At 37.4% G+C, this 21,935-nt stretch overlaps 2 protein-coding genes across 8 annotated transcripts in view; both read right to left on the reverse strand.

Moving 5' to 3' along the window:
* The window catches only part of LOC126753954 (potassium voltage-gated channel protein Shaw), a 31,255-nt gene extending 15,422 nt beyond the window's left edge, over positions 1–15,833 (reverse strand). For 4 of the 6 annotated variants that reach the window (XR_007666232.1, XR_007666231.1, XR_007666230.1 and 1 more), the window contains exons 1-2: positions 15,141–15,833; positions 22–702 (exon numbers count right to left, since the gene is read on the reverse strand). Coding sequence is in view for 3 of the 6 variants with exons in the window: in XM_050465741.1 (XP_050321698.1) it covers positions 22–311 (290 nt within the window). In the remaining 3 variants the exon portion in view is untranslated. The remainder of the gene's footprint in view (positions 1–21; positions 703–15,140) is intronic. The other 2 variants (XM_050465743.1, XM_050465742.1) reach the window with 2 other exon arrangements.
* A 1,721-nt stretch (positions 15,834–17,554) lies between these two features.
* LOC126753953 (glycerophosphocholine phosphodiesterase GPCPD1) lies at positions 17,555–21,895 on the reverse strand. 2 transcript variants are annotated; one of them, XM_050465740.1, is made up of 6 exons: positions 21,280–21,895; positions 20,232–20,582; positions 19,043–20,163; positions 18,506–18,982; positions 18,289–18,435; positions 17,555–18,226 (listed from the first exon to the last, which is right to left on the reverse strand). In XM_050465740.1, the coding sequence occupies exons 2-6, from the start codon at positions 20,467–20,469 to the stop codon at positions 18,110–18,112; spliced, it is 2,100 nt and encodes a 699-aa protein (XP_050321697.1). In that variant the 5' UTR covers positions 20,470–20,582; positions 21,280–21,895; the 3' UTR covers positions 17,555–18,109. The 2 variants fall into 2 exon arrangements, with proteins under 2 accessions (XP_050321697.1, XP_050321695.1); XM_050465738.1 differs by having other exon boundaries at positions 21,117–21,895.
* Positions 21,896–21,935: the final 40 nt, after the last annotated feature.

Here is a 21,935-nt window from a genome sequence, read left to right on the forward strand (position 1 = left end):
ATATTATATATTTGGACTTACCTATAGTAGTTAAGTACTTGAGCAAAGACTCCCGGATGCCGATCGAAGAAATACTCATTCAATATGGGATCATAGTTGGCTAGCGCCTCGGTGAGGCGTGACAATCTGGTGGCGGGTATTTTCTTCAATGTAGCCTTATACGTTTCGTGCCGAATGCCGCCCACATTCAGCACGACCCGATTTTCCGAATCCATATTTATCAGATTCATAGCTGCATGCGAGTAGTGCATATTTTTAGGTATGAATTTCATTTGGGAGCTTTGATAGGTGCGTGTCTGTTGGTGCCTCATAAAAACCGTATATATTTACGTGTGTGCCTTGGTATGTATTTATGTTTATGTGTGTGTGCCTGTGTGTCTGTGTGCGTGTGATCTTAAGTCGACTTTAACTACAGTTACTATATAAGTATGATATTAACGTTATATTGCTTGTGTTGTGTGTTGTTGTAATGTTGTTTATGGGGATATGTGATTTTATTTTTATATTTGTTTTTGTTGTTGTTGCTTCTATTGCAAACCTTTCAGTTGTTATTGTTGTACGCTCCCGTCGCGATATGCAGTTTCAATGTGCCGCCTGCGTGTGATAATAAAATATTGTTGCTGCATTTGTATTGTACCGTTAACAGTAGTTCATCTTGTAGACATAGGCGCTGTAGCTGGTCACTAGCGTTTAACATATCATCTGCAAGAGAAGATTGGAGATTTTATTGAAATATAAATCTTCATATAGAGAACTTCGGAAAATTCCAAAAGATGGTAAACTTCATGTAACGATATTCTACTCTTTTTTTTCTCGAGCATATTGGTCTATAAGAAAAAATTCACACGGACACATCTTGTAATGACCTTGACCCTTAATTAATTGGTTTTATTTCATATAAGTAACACATTTTTGACTGTCAAAGCAAAAAAATTGATCCCTTTAATTCTTTTTTTTAACATAGGGACGGATTTGATACAACTTATAATCCTCAAAGTAATAAATATTGAAATGATAGTGATCTTGGTAGAGATCCTAACATTTTTTGACCGCCGATTATAGGGAAGGTGGATAAAAGGATGAAAGGAATCAAATTATTATATATATCCATATACATTTAAAATTTTCTAATCTATTCGTCTTCGCCATTCTTTTTCGTTTTCATTGTCTGAAGGCCCATCTCAGTGGAACACGTGAAATATAAACTATACAGCAAACCATATTTAAACTATACTATGAATCAGCTGATAATACATTCATACTTCAAAAGGTTCATTAGTGTCCAGTAGAATCTTAACGATGGTCTAACGAATAACTATATTACACAAAGAGGGTTTCTTATAGACAAAAAGAACTTGATACGTAGATTGCCTTTTATATTTCGGGATTTGGCAAACCCTAGTGTTGCTATCTGGCAACTTTATCGCAAGGTTAGACATTTTTGATGGTATGCTTACACAGAAAGTTTTAGCGCTATTTGTTTGGTTAACAGTAACTTAAAATATACATCTGGGTAAAAAATGGAACCGCGCTATTATTTTTACAATTTTCAACGTGGAATATCTCAACAATATCACAGCAGAATTCTGCCTAGTTGACAGTCCTTGACCACAAGACACGACTGTCGTTAAAAGAACAGTACAACGATTGCCTCAGATAAATTTTTCACGATGAAGATCGTGGTCGATGTCGTAGATCACTCCAAGATGAATTTCATGAAGGTTGTTCAAAATTAAAAATGATTTGTCATGTGACCTATCGTGAGCTTGAGGCAACTATAGGCATTACAATATTCCGTGTACATTTGACAGCAAAAACAATTGTTCATGTTAGATCTCAAACAGTTCAGAAAAATGCTAACAAAAATACGATAGCGGTCTATGACTTCGTGATACCTCAATCAGAGTAGCAAAATTGCTATGAAAGTATATACATAGATCTTTATGGAGAATATTTTGAAAAACAATAAAGCGATTTTCATGGATTAATATTTCTGTTTTTTTTTTTCTAATCCCGAAATATGAAAGGCAACCCTTGTACATAGTTGGTTAAGCTTAAGACTGATGACGGAGATGTGTAGTACATCACATCTAGATAGTTAAAGTTAAGTCTTTGTGAAGATAAGACATTTTAAAGGAATTACCAATCTGCGCATGCGACTTCAGTTGTCTAAGGTATGTTTTCAAAAGCATTGGTATACCAAAGCGGAACAGTCAAGAATAAAGTGAAGAGATGATTCTACAAGTTCTAGTATTGGCATATCGCTATTTATTTGTGCAATCAGACTGTATGACGTTAGAAAGATAAGATTGCATACTAAAAGGTTTCTCAAATAGTTTTGTGATTGTTTGACTGAGTATTCTTTCATGACGTTTCAAAGCCACCAACAAAGACCAGATACACATTACCATGCGGTTTTAGATGTAAATAGCCGTGTGATCCTGTTATTGTAAGAACCAATTAAGTGCAATTTTACAGTAATTTAAAGATGCATCATGTTCTGTGAGTTAAATCAGAAGGTGAGGACTGATGATTGACTAGATGAACCTTGATCAGAGCAGAGAGGCCATATGTATACTCAGAACAAGAAGGTTTTTCTAGCTGCGTGAATTTGGTACATATCCCCCTAGCATTTAGATATACATATTTATATTTACTCGTTTAGGTATTGTTCTGAGAATTTGAAGATTTCTTGGTCATTCTGTAAAGTTTATATGGTAAACGTAATACGGGGAGTTCTGAACTAGATTTCTTTGAATTTTAAAACAAAATTTTAAACAATTCTGATGACTATTGCAACTAGCGTTACTGACTAATTTTCCTTGAAAGCTGACTATGGGAGGATTTCTAGTGATTTTTCTGCCTTTGATGCGGCCAAGCTACTTCGTATTAACAGTCAAATCTATTTTTATGACCATCAAAATGATTTTTAGAACAAATGAACTTTGTTTAACATCTTTGTACCTGTGTGTATGCAAGCATTTGTGTATTTATATAAAGAGCGTGATTGGCAAGAAAATAAGTATATGTTTGTAGCATGTGATTAGACGCTAACGCAGTCAATTAATACGCCACTATAAATATAAACAAATGTAAATACAACAACATACATTGTTATATATTTATAAACTAGGGCTCAATTACTTTTGTTCGAAATTAATACGATTGTTTACACCAGCTGAGTAAAAACAATTGTAATTAGGGAAAAAACAATTGTACCTTTGCGAAATTATTTCTATTGCTTCCTTTAAGTTATACCCAGCTAAGCTTTATAATTATTTGCGATAAACATTTCAGGAAACAAAAAAGAAATCATGCGCGATTTAGTTGCAAAAACTTTGGATGACTCGAAAGCAAATTTTATTTTGTTTTTGGCATTGTTATACCCTGCAGAGGATATGTTAGTATGTCAGGAGATTTGCTACACCCTGAAGGAATTCTGAGAGAAGTACTTATGTATAAATGATCAGCGTTAAAAGCTCTATCGATTTAGCCTTAATCGTCTGTATATACATATAGAAAAAATTCTGTAACTTATTATATTGAGATATAGATCTGAAATTTCGCATAAGTCCTTTTCTCCTTCAGAAGCCATACAAAATGACCGATGAAAGCTACGTTCTTGTAAGGAAAACTTTTTTATTTGATAAGATATCTTCACGAAAATTGGTACATATAATTACACAAAATCATGCTATAATCTCCAAACAAATCCTTCAGATCGGAGCACTATAACATATAGCTGCCATACAAACTTACCAATCAAAATCAAGTTCTTATAAGGAAAACTTTTTCATTTGAAGAGATATCTTCACGAAATTTCGTACAGAATATTACCTAAGACATGGCTACAAGCTCCGAATAAATCGTTCAGATCGGACCACTATAGCATATAGCTGCCATACAAACTGGCCAATCAAAATCAAGTTCTTATATGGAAAACTTTTTCATTTGAAGAGATATCTACACGAAATTTGACACAGATCTTTATTCAAAGTAATGTCATAATCTGCGTACAAATTGTTCGGATCGAACTACTATAGCATATAGCTGCCATACAAACTAATCGATCAAAGTCAAGCTAAAGATCTCTTTTAATCCTTATATGCTTTAAGAAGTGCAGCCGTGATGGGTATTACAGCTTCGGTGCAGCCGAAATCGAATTTTCTTGTTTTTTTGTTTTGCTTTCTGTTATTGTTGCTTATGGGAACCATAATTTCCGCTAATTTTCAATAAAACAACTTAATTTAAAATTTCAATTGCGTGGTTGCCACACGATTTTTTCACTTTTTGTTGACTTCAATTTTGTGTTTGTGTGTGTGTTTGTATGTGTTCGTGTTTATTTACATGTTTCGAAATAAATCAGCGCAAGTTATGGTTATGAGGCACGGATGTATGTATGTATGTATGTATGTATTTAGTGTTTGGAAATCACAACCACGCACGAATGACTAAAGCAATTACGTGAATTTGTATTTTGGGAAACACTCTGCCACATTTGGACGCTGCCGCCGTGTAGCATTAGTTGGCATATTACATGCATAGAAGCTTGAATGCACAGAGCACGAGCGAAAATCAACAAAAGTGCCAGCAAGATAAATAAACAAGAAAATCTGAAAAGTTAAACAAGTTAAATACACTGCGCGGGATTAATAGCAAGCGCCTTGCCGCCAGCAAGGAGCAGCGCATGTGAGGGGCGCTGAGGGCGGAAGTAGTGATGCAAATATTCTAATTGGAAGAAGAAATCATAAAATTTTATTTAGAAGGTGAGCACAAGCACTCAAAAATACAAACAAATACAAATACACGCCCGCACACATATACATACATACATACATAGACATATGAACAAGCTCCGGCGCATTGAGTGTCCACTCGATATAAATGTCTAAACAAGCATTTACAAGTATAAATGCGCTATACATACATACATATATGCATGCATACATACCTATATTCTTGTAAACGCCGCTAGGCACATCACTTGTACAAAGTTTACCCAAATAGCCAGAAAACGAAAATTCCAATTTATAAACAAAATAAACACGCTTGGATGCATACACACACATACATATCGACATATGCGCATACTTATATAATGTTGCTGCATAAGAGCACGTCACCTGCGCCGAAATTTGCATAGGTATTGAAAAAATGTAAATCTCATTTCGAATGCACGCGCCTGACATTACCTCATTGTGCGGGGAGTTGCCACCGGAAATGGTCGCAATTATTCGAAACCTTTGAAGAAGGAAACAGTGAAGGGGCTTGCTGTTGTATTTGTGACTTTGGAGGTATTTGTACATTGCTTTATATAGACCCTTATTCCTCGAACAGTCTCAGAAAAGTTGTGACTGTGACTGTGTTTTGAGTCGGCTTAAAATCGAAAAGATCTGCCTTTCAGCCAACATGTATCTCTTATTATATTTTGGATCGAAACAACTGTTGATTAGTAAAATCAAAATCGGAATTGAACCGTAAAGGCAGTGACACTTTTCTCAGATATTTCGAATCTTTAGCAATTTTGGCCTTGGAAAACTCGAGTTTCCAAATTGTAATTAGTTTTAAATTAGCGCTCTCTGATATTAGACATGACATTTAACGTATTCGGAAATTTATTTCGAAAAAATGGGGTTAAGTACCGATGTAAATATATTTATTTATTTATCTTTAATAGACATCTACTTATGAGGAGTCAAAAAAGTTTAATCATTTTTTTAAACACCAATAGGTTATCGAAAACACAAAAGAAAGAGGCGTAATTGCTTCTATCTAACACAAAAAAGTAGGAAGTTCCCATCTGCATCTGCTTCTGCTTCCTCATTACTAGCGTGGACATCGCTTTCACGGTTATAGCCGAGTTTACAACAGCGCGTCGGTCGTTCTTCCTTTTCGCTATTTGGCACCAATTGGATATTCCAAGTGTTGCCAGGTCCTTCTTCACCGAGGTTTTCCTCTTCCTCTGCATCCTCTGGTGGCTACTGCGTGGAATACTCTCAGAGTTAGAGTGTTTTCATCCACTGTACGCTCTTGTAGAAGATTGTACCTTCTCTATTCAGATTTGCATCGCGAATTATTTTATCCAGGAGTAGATTATAGGGAGTCGCCACGAATACCCGAGTTTACAACAGCTCGGGTCGGTTTCTTTTAATGACAACAGCTGATCTTATTGAAATTTTTTCGCGGTCAACTATTTGAACAGCTGAAGAAGAAAGACTTGTTTGTAAAAAATTTTCTGAAATTTTTTTGGAATAATTTTTGTTTGGTGCTTTATATAAGATGGAAGACCGCAAAGAGATCGGCATATTTTACTATTTTACTATCAAAAAGTTTAAAAATGCAGTTCAAGCAAAGAATGTATGAAGAAGATGTGTTGATCGAACGCTAATGCTAAGATAAGTTTGGAAAACCGGCACCGGCAATTTCGAACTTGAGTATGCACTACTGAAGACCTTTTGAAGCCGATGTGAATGAAATAAAGTCGTTGGTCAATGCAAATCAGCGAATAATAACTTGAGAGTTTGCTGAATGATTAAATTTTTTCGTAGTTTTCACGATATACAATAACAAAATCGTGTTTACATTGTACTCAAAAAAAGGAAACTACTCAATGAACGATTTAATAAACGAAAATATTTATGAACTGCTGGAAAAATAAGAGCCAACACCGCTGATAAATTAGTAGTCAAAACAGAAGTGCTGCGACGATTCCATCTCATCAACATCCAGCCAACTTGGACACTAGATATCGGAAAATTTTTTGACTTAGAGTTAAATATCATATCAGAGACCATTAAGAACTACTTTTGGATCTGTCATGGAAAAAAATTATTCAGATTGGGCCAGTATGGATTATTTCCCTTTTCTAAGCTTACATGAAGGAGGCCACTTGTTCAAGTTTAGACTGCAAATTTTCTCTGGGAATTCGTAAGGCCCTTTATACTGTTAAATCCTTTCATGGAAATCGTTGATGGTTTTACGAATCCGAAATTTTTCAGCTATTTGCATTATTATGTAATATTAGCAGCTAGCAGGATCAAACGCTATTTGAGGAAAATGACAGACGGAAGCTTGTATGGCCGATTTAATCTAAGGAAGCTAGTCTCTAAGTTTTTGCGGTATCGATCTTAATTTTTGCTCACATTCTTTTCTTCTAAAGAAACTGCTCATTTGTCGAAATGGCCGATAACGGACCACTATAACATATGGCTGCCATATAAACTGATCAGTCGAAATATAGTTTTCGTACGGAAAGCTTTTAAATTGACAAGGTATCTCCACGAAATTTGACATAGATTATTGTCCAAGACAATGCTACAATCTTCGAACATATTGTTCAGATCAGACTACTATAGCATATAGCTGCCATACAAACTGATCGGTCAAAATCAAGTTCTTGTATGGAAAACCGTTTTATTTGGAAAGGTAACATCACGAAATCTGGCACAGATTATTGCTCAAGGCAGTGCTTTAATACACGAACATATTGAGCAGATCGGATCACTATAGCATATAGCTGTCATACAAACTGATCGGTCAAAATCAAGTTCTTGTATAAAAAACTGTTTTATTTGACAAGGTATTTTAACAAAATTTGGCATAACTTATTGTCTAAGGCAATGCTACAATATCTACAAAAATCGTTTATATCGAGTCATTATGGCATATAGCTGCCATACAAACTCTACTAAAATCCATGAGCTTATGATTTATCTTTGTACTACAGCATTTGTATAATACTTTGCCGTCCGTCCGTGTTTTAATACTAGTAATCTGTTAAGCAGGCTTTAATAAAATCGCGCTGCATTTACCATATGCCCAGCTAAGTGTAAAATTAAATAAAATCGCTTTTTTCCTGCTCATATAAATTACTGGCAATTTATTCCGTTATTATTGTTACTATTGAAGCGCACACACACACACTTGTACACATTTGCATAAAGTCTGGCGAGTTACCGCCACAAGCCGATTTATTTAAATACGCTTATACACACACACACACACATACACTACTACATACATACTCGCACATTTGTTTGACTGCGCACGCTAATCGTCGCTTACAACGCACGCAAATCCAGCGCTTTAATGGCAGCAAAATAGCAAAAGTCTCCCAAAAACTAAAACGGAGAAAAATTACAGCGCAAACAACTAAAAATACGAAACCGAAAAAAGAAGTAAATAAAAGAAATTAACAATTATACTTGCCCACCCATTGTGTACCGCCCGGGCGGTCACTGCGTATGAGCAACATTCACAAATGCACTCGCTCAGGCAGCCGCCAAAAGCGCAAATTCATGTTTACTGCGGTGCTTTTTTCAACGCTACAATCATTTTGAGCCGCGCACATCCCCACCCGCGCGGAGTATTGCGAAAATTTCACTTGCCAACGCGCTATACTAACTGTAAATGTACCGTGTGTGTGTGTGTTGGAAATTCCGCCTGTCGATATTGCGCCAACTGAATGCGAGACTCGTGGTTTACCGTTTTCATTTGCCGCGCCATCAATTGTGTACTTTGATTTTCATTTTCATTTTCGTTTCAATTTAATAATTAAACGCTTCGCATACATAACATTTCCGAAAATGTTCGCAGTAACATCGGTGTAACGGTTTGTTGTGAGAACGCTTTCAGCTTTTACAACATGCACTTAAGCAACACATATTACAGGCAGTGAATATTTGAAAGTGTCTGTCAGCCAATTCGATAATTTCGAAAATACCAGATTCGCTGTCGATTGCGCTGTCAGTTGGTGCAGTCAATTGACTTTCAGTTTACATTATGCGAATTTCGCCGACACACACGGACATATTTTGGCACTTTCATTTACATATGTATGTGCGGGTATGAAATTAACGAAGTACAATAAAATGTTCTATATAAAAATAGAAATAAGGTTTTAGTGATTGTTTTAGGCCGTAAGGAGGGTTTAAAATGCCTTCGCACCATGCAGGGATCGTCATACTATATGAGTAGTGTCCCCCCAAAACTCTCCCCTCTTCTATTATGGTCTTTTCCCTTGCCTCGGGACCGCTTTTACAATACTTCGGGAGAAGGTTTCCGAGATGGACCCATTACAAGTCAGTTTCTACTCTTCCTGCGTTCAATGACTGAATACGGTGCTAGAAGCAGGTTTCCATAGTTCTCGATCAGATTCGGCATTTATCTCTCTATTGTCGCTATTTTCCTCACAGAAAAACTTACAGAGAATATGCTCTTGTGGTCTGAGAGCCGATACAACTTATTGAGTTCAAGAACTGACGAATGCCGTGGATGCGGAAGTTCAATCAATTTTAACATCACTTTTACTGATTTGAGTCACCTTCATCCATCAAGATTTTAAGACTTACGCTTGAATTTCTATTGGTCAATGTCCAGTAAAAACCTTTACGATTGCGACAAGATGAACTTTGTTAAAGACATGTAGTTCCGAAGATCTTCTGCCTTCTATTCTACATCAAAAGAATTATGCATCCAAACGAGTCTGATGATGAATTAGCTTGATTCTATATCTAGTAAGGACAGACACTACTTGACCAGCTTTGAGCGCACAGTTAACGAGCTCAGCACTGGTATTGAATGCTCACCTCTCAGAAAGTGGCTTCACTTCGTAGCAGTTTGTCTATTGCCACCTTAATAATAGCTACTTTTGCCTGAAAAACACTACAGTGGTCCGTTAGCCTAAAGCAAAGATTAACTGACAGCTCCTTACAGAAAACTTCTCCCGCAAACTTCTCTCCTAGCTTGGCCCATCCGTGACAAGGCTCACTGCCCCTTTTCTCCAGCAACTCTTCTCCATTACCATAACCTTCGTCGGTGATCCAAGTTTTCAGGGATGCAGTTTTTCGGATCCCTTCATATACCCTGCTTCCATACACCGGAGATGCCTATGAAAGCCGCTCTTTAACAATGTTCAAGACTTTTTGCTAGTGTTGCCGTTTTGAGCGCCCTCTATCAGACTAGCATACCATTGAAGATTATTGGCTTGATTACGGTTAGAGCCAAAACATCAACTTTGGTGAGACTGCTAACTTTTCCCTTATAGCACCCCTACAGCTATATAAGGCAACCGATGGCTTCTTTACTCTCTTCAATGTTTAGCCTCCATAAAAGCTTTTTATCAAGGATAAGCCGCGGGTATTTCACCTTTTCCACAGGTTAAAGACGTGAGTCTCCGAATGAGGAGAGCGGCACGTCTGCGATGTTATAGCTCCTTGTAAATAAAACCATTTTTTAAAATAAGCTTTCATATTTATATATAATTGATTCGTTTCTGTGTTTAGTGCAAAAATATAAATAAATACTCAATATTTAGTAGCTCTCTGCGAATAGGTTTTTGGCGGAGTCAAGGCTCGGTAGGTAAACCTTTGGTAGCCGTACGGTGGAAACTTGCAAATTCCCTATCAATAATAAATATAAGTTTAAGAAAAATTCTATCACAGATTATATAAATGGTAACCCCTCAAATCATAGTCTATAGGCCCACGGCGCGAGATAATGCGGTCACCAAAAGTTTCCCTCATTAAAAGTAATTGTTTCGTTGACAATATCGCATATAGCGCCGTCTTGTTGTTACCAAAGCTCGTCCACATCAACATCAATCAATTCAGACATGAAAAACTCATTTATCATGGCTCTATAGCATACCCCTTTAACTGAACTGAACATTATAATCGGCTTCATTTTTGGAGACATATGGACCATTAGAGCATATCAAAGAGTGACTTTTTGAAAATTTAATGGCTGAGACGCCGTAGCTTGTTGTTTCTCATCCCTTCAAATGCAACAATTTTCTTTATTAAAATATACATTCAAATAAAAAGTGAGCTTCAACGCTAAACAAAATTTTCTTATAAAAGCGCTATCTCTTTTTGGATAATGTCTTATACACCTTGTAACCTTCTTTACAAGGAAGGGTGTGGTACCGAAATCTATCGTATTATATAGAGTTACATATGTATAAGATGCACTCGAAGACCTATTGGCTTGTTAAGAGCAGTTTTTTCAAGTGACAAATATGCTGAATATTCAATGAACTGTTGCTGAATGTCTTCAATTAAACATACTCGCATAATGTTTTTATGGGGAAAGTATGCTGAGAGGCGTATGAATAAAGACAAGCATTTTAATCTTTCTTTTAACCATGTCATTGATGCAATGAAAAATGTGATATGGCGCTTGAAAATCATCAGGCAAGTGTTAGAGAGACGGCAAGAGCTCGACATCTCTCGTGAGTCCGTTCGAATGGTTTTGGTGGATATTTTGGCTATGAAGCGCGTTGTTTATCGATTCGTCCCGATAAGCTGAATTTTTTTCAAAAAGAGTACGATTGTGATCGTATTTAAAGCCAAAAACGCAATGATTACCATCAATCAACCCTCGTATTCACCAGATTTGGCTCCCTGTGATATCTTCTTGTTCCTCAAAGTGAAATTGCAGCTCTGTGGAACCCGTTTTCAGTCGATCGAAGAGATAAAACTAAATTCTCTGAAGGAGCTGAAGGCCATCTCAAAAAGTGCTTATGAAAAGTGTTTCGAGGACTGGGAAAATCGTGGGATAAGTGTATGACATCTGGTGGGGACTACTGTGAAGACGACGAAATAAGACAATATCTGAATATTTTGCGTTTTATTTACGATTTTCGAGTACTTTTTTGTCACAATTTACATATATTTATATAAAAACCATCGATTGAACAAGATTTTCCAGCACACCAAATTTCAAATACTTTCAATTACTCAGTTGCTTCCACTTATTGTTGCAAATGCGAACTAACTTGCGAAACGTTAGAGCGTACAAATAACACTCATCCAGAATTAAAAAAAAAAAATCCATAAATATATTTAGCAAAAGCATTTAAGATTTATTTTATTCGATTATAACTCAAGCACATTTTATTGGCACACATTTCCAACCACAATGCCCGAACATGCCAAACACATCAGCAACACATTCGCAACACTTCAAAACACATCAAAAATATACACGAAAATAATTTTTGAAAATATAATTTCATATAAAATTGATTTACATTAACACTTTCTCGGAACATGTTGCCTTATGCAATTTTAAATAAATAATTTCAATTGCTTATTAATGTTTATGGGCAAATATTTTCATTGCTGGCATTTGCAACAGGCTTTTGCTCAGATTTTCGCTTTCAATTTTTAACACTTCAATTTTGAGGTGTGAACATTAATCTATAATTGATGAGCCATTTACTACAGACATACATACATACATTTGCACGTGTGTTTTTGTTATTATTGTGGTGAGAACTATGTTTTTCTGAAAGCCTTTCTGGCAATTCCCCGAAGGTGTTTGATGAAAAAGTAACATTTGCTCGGTTGTGTGCACTTTTTTGCCAAATGCGAAAAAATACTAATGCAAATGGATATTCCGGCAAGTGTGCGAGAAAGATTTTTTCTATGTTTTTGTTGGTGTGTGTGTGCGTTTGTGGGTAAATGTTTAGTTTATTATATTATATATTCGTTTTTTAAGCACCTACATTTTTTATTATATTTATACCCCGAACAGGGTATATTAAGTTTGTCATGAATTTTGTAGTACACAGCAGGAAACTTCGAAGACACTTTAAAGTACAATTTCATATACCTATATCAACTATAAGCGAGCTGAGCTGCGTCGACTTAGAGATATCCGTCGGTCTAGCTATAAGCGGATTAGTTCCTCAGTTTTTGAGATATCGACCTGGAATCTTACACATATCCTTTTATCACCAAAGAGCTATTTATTTGTTGGAATCATCAATTTTGAACCACTATAGCATATAGCTGCCATACAAACTGTCCGATCAAGTGCAAGTTCTTGTATGGAAAACTTTTTTATTTAAAGAGATATCTTCATTAATTTTGGTGTAAACTTTTACTAAAGTTAATGCTATAATCTCCCTAAAAATTATTGAGGTCGTATCACTAAAGCATATAGCTGCCATACAAACTGACCGATCAAAATTAAGTTCTTGTATGGAAAACTTTTTCATTTTAAGAGATTTCTGAACGAAATTTAACACAGATCTTAAGTCAAAGTAATACTACAATCTGTGTACGAATCATTCAGATCGAAGCACTATAGCATATAGCTTTCATACAAACTGACCGATAAAATAAGTTCTTGTATGGAAAACTTTTTCATTTAACAAGAAATCTTCTGAATGAAATTTAACACAGATCTTAAGTCAAAGTAATACTACAATCTGTGTACGAATCATTAAGATCGAAGCACTATAGCATATAGCTGTCATACAAACTGACCACTAAAAATCAAGATCAAGCTTTTTATGCTCTTTTCTGTTGTAAGAAATGCACCTGTGTAAGGTATTATAGCTTCAGCGCGGCCGTGGTAAACGTTTTGCCTTGTTTTCCCATTTTTTATTTTTACATATTTTGGCTACTGCTTTTTCAGCAAGTATTTTGCATATTTACAAGCTTTTTTGTGTTCGCGAATGTGCTTGTGCATGTCTGCTTGTAGTGGTGCGCTTGTGGTTTTTGTGCACAACTTCACAACTCTGTTTGGCGAATAGGGTGTCACACTTCGCTCGCCTGTTGTTGCTGAGTTGCATCGATTTTTCGCCCATTGGTCCTGTTTGCGGTTGTTATTTTTGTGTCTTGCCCCGTTTTTGCAACAACTTTTCTTTTTTTCACTCTCATATGTATAGTAAATTGTTTATTTTTGTTGTTCAAGGCAATGCGGCATGTATTTTTAAAACTTCACTTAACACACTATAATTATGTGCTGTGCGGCGGCAGAAAACGGCAAGCACAAAGGCAACTACAAGCAGGCATACAGTATTTGTATATGTGTGTATATATATCGGTGTGTTTACTGATGTATGTGTGCATGTATGTGTTTGCTTGTGTTTTTTCCCTTTGTTGTTTCATTACAGCAAGTGCACAATCATTAGTTTTGCCAGCAGCATGCCCTCAGCGCATATGGGCACTCAGCCACACATATACTCATACACACACACACACACACACGCATATTTACAAGTCGTGTGGCCAGCGGCAAACTGGTTTCCAAGCTAGACGCCGTCTGACCGCCCAAATAAAGGTTCAAACGTCCGACCGTTCAACCACCACACCGCAGCCTACCGACCAACATGGCGTATGAGCAATCTGCCAAACGGCTCACGTGTCACCACACTCAAACAGCTGTCCTTATATACACATATACGAGCCGCACTACGGCTGTTGCGGTGTTTTTCAACACTGCGGCAACATGCAAGCATATACTACGTGCTAGCCATGTATGCACGCACACACATGCATACACTTTTTGCTATTTGTATCCTTTTATGGCCACCCGCTGCCGCACGCTTTTTTAATTGTGTCAAAGTTTACCTTCACTACGGCCCACTTTCGCTGGCACACACACACATATGTATGTACGTATATGTAATGTTACATATGCATGCCTACATTTGTAGTTTTCTGTGTGTGTGTTGTTTGGGCGCATGTTGACGCGTTTATTTCCTTGTTTATCAGTTTTCAATTTACAATTTTCAGCTGCTACATTTAGCTTTTCACTTTTATTAAGCTGCTGCTCTTCGCCTGCCGCAGGCGCTGCCAGTGTAGTAATAAAAGCGCTACAACAACAACAACAGCAACAACCGCAAGTTGTCGCACGCAAGCATGCATAGTAAAAGGCCTACAATCCTTGCAACAACAACAACAATAGTGTGCTACTTTTTGTTCACAGTGCGTTTTTGTTGTTGTTGTTTTCATTTTTGTTATTTTAGTTCGACTGTGCCGCGCCTACACCGCCACCTGTGCTGCGGTAGTTTTTATGTTGCCTCAAATTAATTGACTATTTAGGCACACAAACACACGCATGCACACACAAACACACACATACACATGCAAACGAAAATACAGTTTTTGACATACACATGCATGCATGTTTATATGTATGTATGTATCTGCTACACTTATTATTTTGTAATCATTTCCACGCCACTTGTTCTTTTGTTATTATTGTTGTTGTGTTTTCTTTTTCTTTTTCAACGAAATTTCAGCATTTCAGCTGTCAGCGTTGGCACTCACTCCGCTGACTACTTTGTGTCCTGCAAATGGCAGTGTTTTTGCCACACAGCCACACACTTTTGCCGTTAGCCTCACCTATGTGGCACCACTAGTGTCGCGAATTCCTGGCTGCCGTTAATGCTGCTGCTGCTGCTGCCCCAATTACGCTGCTCACCGCTCCACACGCCTGCATTCAGCGCTTCGGCACAACTTTTCACACTTTAACTGTAAATTTTTAACACTTTTTTGCTGCGATTTTTTTCGAATTTCCTTTTCTTCGTATTTGTAATTTTTCGTATTTCTATTTTTCTTATTTATTTTTTTATTTCTTATTTCTTTTTGACCCGTATTCCTTGCCACACACTTCGCTTTTGCTCCGTTTTTTGTGGAGTTTTAGATTTTCTCAACTTTTTTCTTTCACTTCTTTCCACTTGGTGTGTGTACAATAATGCTGTTGCTGCCACTGCTTCCCTGCTTCGCCTGCCGCAACCACTTCCCGTGCTGCCACAACTCACTCGCTCGCTGACTCGCTCACTTCACTATATATCATTTTCTATTAGCTGCCACAAAACGCTTGCCTTTCTTCTTCTATTATTATTATTCTTACTATTATTGCTATTCGACTTGCTACTTTTTATTCTCTAATGCTTTTCTACTTAAATTATATTTTATTTTCCCATTATTTTTTATTTTGCATTTACTTTTTTTCTTCTTGAGCTTTTTTTCACTCTGCCGTTATTGCTTTCCGTTTAGACGTTTCACCAGTCCGAAATTCTTTCACTAACTGACTTAACCGTTAAGCTCATTGCCAAAACAACACCTTTCTGGCAGTTTGTCTTGCTCTTCTTCTGCTTCTGCTTCTGCTTCTTCTTGCTCTCCGTGTTTCCCCTCGTTTTCTTTGTACATAGTGCAGCAGCCATCGCTGTCGCGTTGACGGATATAAACAATTTCACTGTGGCGATGTTTACTTTATCATCAACGTCGTCATCGCCATTGCGTTGCCGGCGACCTCTGTGGCTGTGTGGGCGTATGAGCTTTCTGCTAATTGCAATCTAACGACAGATGTCGCTTACAGCATATTTTTTGAGTGAGTGAAAGTTGAGTGGCATTGGTTGGTATCAATTAGAGGGGTTCTTCTCAAAAAGGGGGCCAATATGGAACTAACAAAAAGGCAATCCTTAAATTGAATCGTTGAAACAACCAGATACTTACCCTTAATAGAGAAAAGAACTAAAGACATTTAAAGTCTGGTAAATTATTAAGCTGTACTCCTCAAGATTGACCCGCCGAGACATTGTGAATAAGCTAATTTAGACCTTTTTTACTACCCCTGAAGATCTATCGCTTTCAACTTCCAATAGTGTATTGACCTTTCTTAAAGAAGTGTTGCACCTTTAATGTTGACATTTGAGTTTTTCATAAGCCACTGAGTATGTTTACATGATTTGTGGTTTCATAGGTATACTTTGCCAAAATATACCACTGAAAAGATCAACAAGTTTTTTTTTTTTCTTTGAGATGGACAATAGAGAACTTGAATTTCCGTTCCCATGCAAAAAAAATAAAAAAAGGCCTCTTTCTGACTTTAGCCGCAGTTAGTAGCAAACTCAAGCGTTCCAGCCAAAGAAATGGAACAGGACGATTTCAATTGACAGTTTTTCCTAAGACAAATTTATTTCTCAGTCTCTGAGAATAAGTCGGAAAGTCGTTCCGCGAGAGTCGAGTCTACGAATCCGGAATTTTGTCCGGTCAAAGTCTCTTTAACTAGGTTGCACAAAAGTAATTTGAGAATGTTCTCAGTCACTTTTCGTCACAGTGCAGCGAGGTTCTCCTTCACTTGTTCTCTAACTGCAGATGTCTAGGGATCTTCCTCTTCTTCTGCTTCCACTATCTCTTCTATCCGGACAACATGACCTAGCCAATATGCGTTCCCACGACAGTTATACGCAACCGGAATGGTTGACAGTCCTTTACCCGGCAAGCACTGTGAACTCGGAACATTTCTGCCGCTATAACAACAACAACAACCAGCCAACGTAGCTGCTTGGTTGTTTGATTATATTCGATTAGATTAGGTAAGTAAGTGACCTAGGGTCTAATGTGCCCTCTCCTAAGTCATAACGTCTTAACTAGCCCCAGCAAAGTGATAAAATGCAATATAATGCTAGATTTTGAGGCGATGTGATCCCTATTTGGAAGCATTGATCGAAGGGCTTTTATTCTAGGTCTACAGACTGCTGTGCAGTCGATTGCCTGGTGTTCTACTGTTTCAGAATCCAAGTCGCAGAACCAGCAATTCGCACAGAAGCTAGGCCCATGCTAAATAGTGCTTCTTGAGCTTACAATGGCTTTTAAGTCCCCCAAATTGTAAAGTCGGTTATTTGTGTAATTTCATGAATATTTATTAGCATGATTTATTTACTACATTTTTCTATGAAGTCTCTAAATATGCTTCTCGGGTCTTCTTACAATTTTTGGTTGGCCCTTTTTTCTTTCAACTATGACATTACTTTATTGTTCTTTTTTTTCAAATTTCCAGCTATCCGTACACAATTTCAAATATATTTACTAATTTTTTTGCACAAAATATTCGAAAGGCACCGACTACAAAACGCCACAGATAAACTTGAGTAATAAAATGCGCACGTGGTCGGTAATTTACAAGCTGATGTGCGTTAATTCAATTGTATGTACATTTATAAAAGTGAAAAGCGTTGAATTTCTGCGCGGAACACAGTTTTAATGTTTGCGTTATGTAATTGGTGTCATAATTTAACAATTTTCGCTAACTGGGTTATATATAAAAATCATAATAAAAAAAGTATTTACTAATTTGAACATACATGCATTATGTAGGATAATTTATAAAAAAAAAGGGAGATTATGCTACTAAAACTACGCATTACATGAGTAAATATATATATTTATATGAAGAGGATTTGGTAAAGTGAATGAAGTGATTTATGGTGAATTATTTTAATTTTAATGATAATTATTGCGTTAATTTAGCAACTACTGCAAATGTAACTTAAATATAATATCATATGCGTCTGGGTCTTGAATTATTAGTGCTTTTTGTGCACTACCGGCACATTGTCGTGCCACAGTTTGCCCCTTTCCAGCGCCTGCAGTTTGAGTATTTCATTTTGGCTCTCCTTGGCTTGCAGCAGGAACACGCTTTGCTGTTGTTGTAACAAATTGCAATTAATAGCCGTGAGTTAAATTTGTGTACGAGAGTAGTTACCTTGACTTCTTTGCTGGTGAGCACATCCATTTTATCGTAAATTATGGCATGCAATCCCAATTCTTTGAGGAATTTAATTGTATCCTTGCAGTTATTGTCGTCACCCCAGCAAAAGACTACCAAGCCGCTGCTTTTAGCTAAATTCACCTTTTTTAGTCAAAAAGTAAGAGTTTAAGTGAAATAATGTAAGTTTTTTTTTAGTCACATTGCTCTTTACCTTCGTGGGGTCACGTAGCAGGTCTTCAGTGTGCGCTACAATGCCCAGCAATTCCATGGCTAGTGAGTTATATATAGCCATTTCAATGGTGTTGCCACGTGGATCTAGATATTTTTGATATTTCGTCGTTTCACCGAGAGTTAAGAACATAACCGGGTAACGATTTTGCTTAAAGCGCAGCATGGTGCAAATGTCAGGGTCGAAACATGAGAATACAATGCGTCGATCGCCAGCTTTGCGGAATACCACATTCAAAATGCAGTCCACATACAAATTGCGGTCAATGGTATGCTCGAATTCTTCCTCCATGGTGCCATCTTTGAGCCGCTGTGACCATTTCACTTCTATGTTGAAGCCAACATGTTGATCGATGGCATCCAGGACGTCCGCAAGGCTGGGAAATGGTTGATGCTCCAGCTGATCATCGTTGTGAAAGCAGCGCTCTTCGCGTGTACGGCCCTCTTGTGTGTGATAAACCTAAAAGTCGTAAGGACTTATTGAAAACCGTATATTTTTAGAGAAACATTTCTTGACTACCTTCAAATTATTCAGTTGGTCCAATGTTAGCTCACGCATTGGTAACTCCAGAAAATCATTAGGCTTGCAACTGCCTTTCGCTTTGAGCGACACATAGATCATGAAGTCATGATAGACCACCGGCACCAAATCCTTGCTCAGCTGTACATCGAACTCAACCATATCGGCGCCATGGTCGACTGCATTCTTCAACGAAGTAATTGTGTTTTCGCGTATCACAGAATCCTTTGTCTTGAAACTGGTGCCAGACCCGCGATGTCCCACATCCAAACCAGTCCATTTGGGGTTCCAATAGCGCGTATATGTCAGCGCCATGTCCAACTTAATACACTTGGTTGGTTTCACCAGCAAATAGCCTATCTGCATCATGCCCATTGGCCGATGACGTGTCGCGCATGTAATGGGAACTTCCAGGTTACCATCAGAGCGTTTGAGTAAATTTGGCAAAACATAGTGATAACCGAGGTGGTAGGGCGGCTCATCCATAGCTGCTTTCGAGCTGTACGAATATAAATCAATGAGATAGGCAGTACTATCAAAATCACCGATTGTCAAATGGAAGATTACTACGTCATCGGGGCCGCAAGCTGTACCGAATTGTGGTTGTACTTTTATAACGGACTCGTCAGCTTGTAACACGGCTACTTCGTTGAAAGCGAAAGCGGTGCTAAGATCTGCACCATTCTCACGTGTATCATGGGTGTCGTTTGACAGTGAATCTTCGAGTTGTGAAAACGTATGGTAATCACCACCGGCACCGCCACCAGCACCGCCACTCTGCGGTATCGTCAAGTTCATTGGTGTCACTTTAACAAAGATTAATCGCCGCTTCATGCGTTGTTTCCATGTGAAGGGTGCATTGAAAAATTTCAATTGTACAATTGTCTCGGATGTTACCCAGCCGCGGTCCACTTTCTCAACACCATTTATGTAGCCATACTCTTCGTCACACTCCCTAGTCTTGCGATTTACACCGGGTACGACAGAACGTGGCTTTAGATGGGCCTCCCAATTACGCACAATCGTTTTTTCAGCTGTCGGATCGACTGCAACCACTAAATAACGGTATTCGGTGCGAGTATCACGCGGAATGCTAACATAGGTGTACCATAGATTCTTGTCTAAAAAATTTAGAATAACGTGGTTAAAGTCCACCCCGCAGCTTGGGGCGGGTGCAATGCCCACTCACCATCTTCCTTCATCATGACTATACACTCGCTAAACTGCCAATTGCCCAGACGTTCGGTGCTTCCAACAATGGCCAGACGCTCATTAGGCGCTAAATCTTGATTTACTTGGACCCAAAATTTCCAGTTAACCTGTACCGGTGTAGCAGGTTGAAACAACTCCACTGAGGACGATGATGCCACAGGCGCCGCCATGGCATCGCAATCCTCTGCCTCATCAGCGAAAAACCACCGTTGCATTTTTGTAGTTGTATTACAAACGAAATATTCGGGAATTTCAGAAATGTGTTGAATAATACGCACAGAAATATTATATTGTCAAAATATGCTCAATGAACGAATGAATAAAATATCTGTAAAGAAAAGCAAGAATGCAATGAAATATAAATTGATTGATAACAACACTTGAAAAAGTTGAAAAAAAAATGACTGAAAGTAAAGTGTGGCTGCTCTTTATCAAAGGCCTACTTTATCAAATAGCATTAGACCAAGCAATTGTGTTACTGTGCGCGGGACATAGATACATATACAAATGAATGTACATAATAACGCTGATTATAAAATGTCTTAATGAGATTTGTACTGTTTTTGTTTGTCAATAATAAAAACAAACAGCGGCCACTGATTTTCACAGTTGCGAGGTTGCATTGTATATCAATTGCCATACAAATGGCACTCTCTAGAATCAAATTTTTTTGGTCTAATTAGTATAAATTGCCAAATTGAATAACTTGGCGTTCCTAAAAGATTTTGATGTGTCATGGAACGTTGTTGATACTATTTGTGTAATCAGCTGTTTCTAAACAGATATTTGTTTTGTTAGAACCAATCGATTTGTATGCATATGCAGCAACATCACTTTAAGCACATATATTTCACTTACTCACCTGGCTACAAATACATAAAAAATGTTGTTGTGTAAATGATTTGCATGAGATTCCCCATATCTATATAAGTTTGTTGAACCCGCTGTTGAACGCACACTCTCCTTACATTTGCAGTATAATGCTATATTTCCTGATAATAATGTTATTGATGTGGAAAACTTACAAGATGTATATGTAGTAATGCGTCTTTGGATAGTTGTTATAGTTGAATATTATAGCAGCCGCTATTCACGACTAGCCGAGGTAGTATGTTATTATAAAATAACTTTGGTGGTCAGTTGGGAACATATTTATCCAGTTGTATCAATTAGGTTTATGGATTAAAAAACGGTTATATAAATATGGTTATGAAGGGGAAAGGAGTTAGTTGAAATATTTTCTCTGTGCTGGAGTAAAATCACACCAAGTACGACAGCTAGCGATGTTATGGAGCGTTTCGCGAACTTGTGCGTTGCCTCCACCAGGAAGAGAATTTGCTAAGATGTCGCGTAGTTTGGATCCATTTCGCTGGACTCCTCTGTAACGTGGTAAGATTTTTCGGACAATGGTTTTGGTAGTGGTGTGAATTCGCCACACCAAAGGCAATATATTGCCCTTTGTCCAATCAAAATTTTACTACAATAATATCCACTTATTTATTTGTTCGAATAATTATATATTTAAATTTTTAACTTTTATGTTCTCCTAAAACCAATAAAACTAATGTCTCGTTTAATATAGAAGCGAAACAATTGATCTCAGATAAAAATTTAACTATTTTGATCAATCAATGGCCGTCGAAAAACACAGAGTTGCTTTTGCGAAGAGTGCTTCCAAAAT

Source organism: Bactrocera neohumeralis, chromosome 3 (assembly GCF_024586455.1).
Source record: "Bactrocera neohumeralis isolate Rockhampton chromosome 3, APGP_CSIRO_Bneo_wtdbg2-racon-allhic-juicebox.fasta_v2, whole genome shotgun sequence".
Lineage (NCBI taxonomy): Eukaryota > Metazoa > Arthropoda > Insecta > Diptera > Tephritidae > Bactrocera > Bactrocera neohumeralis.

Coding starts and splice junctions, on each gene's coding strand:
- LOC126753953 (XM_050465740.1), bottom strand. CDS start 20,469: ATGCAACGGTGGTTTTTCGCTGATGAGGCAGAGGATTGCGATGCCATG. Junction 18,983..19,042: donor ACCAACTGAATAATTTGAAG/GTAGTCAAGAAA, acceptor TACGACTTTTAG/GTTTATCACACACAAGAGGG. Junction 18,227..18,288: donor TCACCAGCAAAGAAGTCAAG/GTAACTACTCTC, acceptor TTACAACAACAG/CAAAGCGTGTTCCTGCTGCA.